The sequence below is a fragment of the Palaemon carinicauda genome, chromosome 10, assembly GCF_036898095.1.
Source record: "Palaemon carinicauda isolate YSFRI2023 chromosome 10, ASM3689809v2, whole genome shotgun sequence".
Taxonomy (NCBI): Eukaryota; Metazoa; Arthropoda; class Malacostraca; order Decapoda; family Palaemonidae; genus Palaemon; species Palaemon carinicauda.
The window spans coordinates 30,279,527-30,284,201 of record NC_090734.1 but is presented as its reverse complement, the minus strand read 5'-3'; the positions used below and the strand labels follow the sequence as shown (position 1 = coordinate 30,284,201).

The 4,675-nt window shown below is 46.1% G+C and overlaps 1 protein-coding gene across 1 annotated transcript; it reads right to left on the bottom strand.

Annotated features, from left to right (window-relative positions):
- Window positions 1-279: 279 nt before the first annotated feature.
- Window positions 280-999, bottom strand: LOC137647915 (uncharacterized). The gene is made up of 2 exons (XM_068380864.1): window positions 719-999; window positions 280-565 (listed from the first exon to the last, which is right to left on the bottom strand). The coding sequence occupies exons 1-2, from the start codon at window positions 997-999 to the stop codon at window positions 280-282; spliced, it is 567 nt and encodes a 188-aa protein (XP_068236965.1).
- Window positions 1,000-4,675: the final 3,676 nt, after the last annotated feature.

Sequence of the window (4,675 nt, the reverse complement as noted above, 5' to 3'; positions counted from 1 at the left end):
AATTGGCGACTTAGATGGAAGAATGATGGGGTGCTTGCAGCTATCACTGATAGTGGCTTCACAGAGTCTTCCACCATCCTTCAGCAAGCCTTTTTGTAGAAATGGTCAGAACTTACAAATCTTGCTGGATTCCTTCACCTTGGAATCCTTCTTGGAGAGTGATTTGATCTCACCCCCATACTCTTGAACTTAAATCTTCTTCCTTATTATGGTTGTTGCACTATTCATCTCGTTTACTGATAACGCTTCTGATCCGCTCTTGGTTCCTAATCGCATCAGTCAAGCGATGATTCGCACTATCTTGGTCCATGAAGAGAACTTGGCAGCAATCTTTTCTACTAAGATTGGTTCCGGCACAACCATACTGAAGATGGGTGCAGACTGCTTAACTTCTGGATCTGCATCTAGTTCTGCTCGCTTCACTTCGTCAGGAAGAGCTGGCCAACTGTCCTGCTCTTGACACAGGAATTCTGGTCCTGTCAGCCACAGCGACGACTCCAGCAATTTGTCCACATCAAGACCCCGAGAGGCCAGGTCTGCAGGGTACGTAGAGGTATTCACATACCTTCAAGCGGTGATGTCACTGAGGTCGTGCATGAGGTTCACACGGTTGTTCACAAACGTGTGGTATCTTGCAGACAGGTTACGGATGCACTTCAGGACAGACGTGCTGTCAGTCCAGAACACTGAGTCACACAACTTGAAACTGAGTTCTGACCTGATCTTGCAATCAAGTTGAGCTGCCACAGCAGCTGCAGTCAATTCCATTCGTGGAATGCTTGGTCTCTTGAGGGGAGCTATACGAACTCGACCCATAACCAGTGTACTGTTCACTTGGTTATTCTTGCTTACTATGGGCAGATACGTGGCCACGCCATATCCTGTCTTGCTTGAGTCCGCAAAATGGTGAAGTTGGTACGATGATACCTCCCCAAAGTCTGGAGGCACCAGAGTTCTTCTGATCTTGAAGTCTCCTAGACACTGAAGTTGGAAGTCCATCTGCTCCAGTGATTTGCTTTGTCGTTGTTAATTTCTTCATCCCAAGGTAAGTTGCAACGACACAGGTCTTGTAGTAATATCTTCCCTTTTCAGGGTGAAAGGTGCAATAAAACCAAGTGGATCATACAAGGAAGCCACTATAGAGAGAACTCCTCTGTGCGTCCTAGACTTCTCCTTAAGGTTGATCTTGAAGGTGAACTCATCTCTGCTCATGTCCCAGTGGATACCCAAAGCGCGCTCCGTAGGCAGCTCGTCCTTACTGAGGTCCAATGTAGCCACTGATTTAGCTCTCTCCCCTTCAGGCACGGCAGCGAGAATGCACTTGTTGCTAGATGTCCACTGGTTCAGCCGGAATCCTCCATCAGTACAGAGTCCTATGAGGTCTTTTGTCAATTGGATACTGTACAGTCTTCCTCGCTGTCCATTGACTTCAACAAATAGTCGACGTAGAAGTTTTGTCGAATGGTATGGCAAGCTTCTTCACCATACTTGTCACCATAGTCCAGTGCTGCCTGTCTGAGGCAGAAGTTGAGTACACTTGGAGACAATCACGCTCCAAACACATGTGAAGTCATCCTGAACTCTTGAACAGCTTGATTAGTGTCTCCACCTGGCCACCACAGGAAGCGTAAAGAGTGCCTGTCGTGTTCTGGCACCTTGACTTGATGGAACATTTCTTGTATGTCCGCAGTAACAGCATGTTGTCCTTCCCTGAAGCGCAGCGGCACTCCAGCAACATTACTTGTGAGATCTGGTCCCTGCATGAGCTGGTCATTGAGTGAGGTCCCAGCATGCTTAGTCTAAGGTCGAAGACGACCCTTAAGTTGTACTTGGTAGGGTGTTTGACCCCATGGTGCACCATGTAGTTCACACGGCCATCACTGCCATTCAGCTTGTCGAATGGGACAAGCTCAGCGTACCCTTTCAAAAGGTACTTCTCTACTTGTTCGACGTATAAAGTCTTGTACCTTTCATTTGCCTCAAATTTCTTCTTTAAGGAGTGAGCCATACATTCTGCCATGACACAGTTATTAGGTAGAGGCTCAGTGTCACTAAAGGGTAAGCAAGCAACATACTTGCCATCTGTCTAGACAACAGTCTCGTCCTACAAAGAAAGGAATCTTTTTGTCTTCAAAAGAATCTTTTATCTTTGAGAGTGTCTCTTTTTCCCAAAAGTCTTGGTTGAAGTAGCGTTGCAGAAGTTCTGTTGTATCATCCACAGTGCACACATGGAACAGAGGGACAGGACCTGAAGTCGATCTGGGTCCGGTTGGGCCAAAAACAACCCTCCCTAGCTTGTTCAGGTAGGCAGATGGTTCGTCCTTCAGCCCATGTCGCTAGTCTAAAATCACTCTGTTCAATGTCGTGTCTAGCCCAATGATCAGCTCTACTTGACGATAATCTTCAGGTAGACTTTCTACTTCTAGGTCACTCAGATGTGGCCACTTAGTCAGCCATTCTTGACTCATGGCATGGTCCATAGACACATTGATCTTGTAAGCCACGAACACATCGGTCACATGTTCTCCTTCATCAATATTAATATTACCAATGTGTAGGGACAGAACTTCCTTACAAGTGAAAGTCCCTGCTTCAGTTGCCATGATCTGGTTGCTTGGTCTTCCTTTGAGACCCATTCGCTCTATCAGGCTTCTTGCTGCCAATGTTGGGGCAGCTCCACTGTCGATGAGTCCATAGGGTAGCATGGATGCCATTCACGAGAACAGGTAAGATCTTGAGCGTTGTTCTTCCCTTAGGTAACTGGCTTGCACTCACTGAATGCATAGGTTGCACATTCGAGGCTACAGCACTCTTGTCAGCTGTAGCAGTCGCGCTGACTTCTGTAGCACCAACTGCCTTCTCACCGCCCCCGATAGCAATTTGCCTCCCACATGGGCCGCATCTTTATTGCTTGCAGTCTTAGGTGGACTAGGCAGCATGGTATGGTGCTTGTGAGATCCACACTTTTCACAGATGCATCTTCACATTTTGCAAATGAATGTTCACTATTAAGACACCTGAAGCAGTATCTTGCCTTCTTTATCACCCCCCAGTGATCTGGAAGCTTCAACCTCTCAAATTTGAAGCACTCTTTAGGTTCACGGTTCTCCTTAGTGCAGAAGGGACACCATTTCCCTCTAGCTGGTGAAGCTGTGTGGTGTACAGGTAAGGTCTTAGGTTTGACAGACTTGGATGGCTTCTCAGTAGGCTTCGGGGTACGATGGTCGCACCCCTAATAGAAGAGATGCTTGGCAATACACGCCTGCTTTTCAATGTACTCTATTAGAGCTGGAAGCTTGAACTTATGTTCCTTGCATTTCACTACCCATCTCACTCTCAGTTGGTATGGGAGCTTTTCAACAATCTTCTTCGTTGTTTCTTGAAGCTCTATTCGATGGTAGTTATTACCAAGTGCTGCCTTAACTGTCTTCAAACATGCAGCATAATTTTCCAGGCCATCAATATCACCTGCATCAATCTCCTTCGAATCAAATAGCTTCTTGACATAAGCATCTGACAGGTCATTGTCGTTCTTGTATTTACGACACAATATCTCCTAAGCACAATCATACTCAATGTTAGTGGGTAGATGGAAACAGTTGTCAATCAGGTTCTTGGGAGTACCATCTAAACAGATGTATAGATGAGTTAGCCTTCGTGCAGGGTCGTCGGAATTACACTCCACAACCCATGTGAAAGAATTCTTAATCATGGAGAATTTGGTTAAGTCTCCACTGAAACGCTCCAGCTTCATCTGTGGCAGCTGCATACGTCGTTTTAGTTCTTGCTGACTAGCTAGTGTACAATCAAGAGCCTTTACTATTTCAGAAGTTTGCATATCTGCTTGTGACACATCTTGAGTTAAGGGAACACGTCTTGGCACAAAAAGCGTCGCATGTGGGACCAATGGAGTTGAATGATCTTCAAGACCCTTCAGGTCATACGTCTCATGGTGGACGTTCGTAGGATTCACATATACTTCATGAACCCTGCTGAATCTCCCACTCTCATAGTGAGAATTTACATCACTTCTCCACTGCTCAATACCTTTGACATCCAACTGAGCTGATGAAACCCTCTTCTCCCGTTGTGAAGCATTACTAGTAGCGGAACCAGCATATGAAGTTCCAAAATCAGACAGTGTTTCATACTCTACCTGTAGTTTATCAGTCTAACTTCAGGCCGTTAATCTCTTCTTGGCTCTTGCGTTTAGCTGCAATTGCTTTGGCTTGCATTTAAACTGCAAGTGTTTTAGCTTGCATTTCAGCTTCAGCTGCAAGTGCTTTGGCTTGCATTTCAGCTTCAGCTGCAAGTTCTTCGGCTTGCATTTCCAAAGCCAATTCCTCTTCTTCTAGCTTTTTTGCTTCCTCAGCTTGCTTAAGCTTTGCTTACGCCTCAAGCAAGCGCACACTCAGCGCCGACTGGCTGGTATTTGCTGAAGCTCTTGAAACCGACGACATGGCGACAGATGATAGAGGCCACAACAGACGATCCTTGCAGACAGAAGGCTGACGAAGTCCACTTGTCCCACGCTGGCGTTACTTGACCCAGGCTTGAGTAATCGTCAAACTGTAGAACACTACAGCACCAGTGCAGCTACGTTCTAAATATCGTCGTTTTACTAAGGGTGAAGTCAAACACTCTTCCTCTGGTTTGTTTATGTATTCCATCAAAG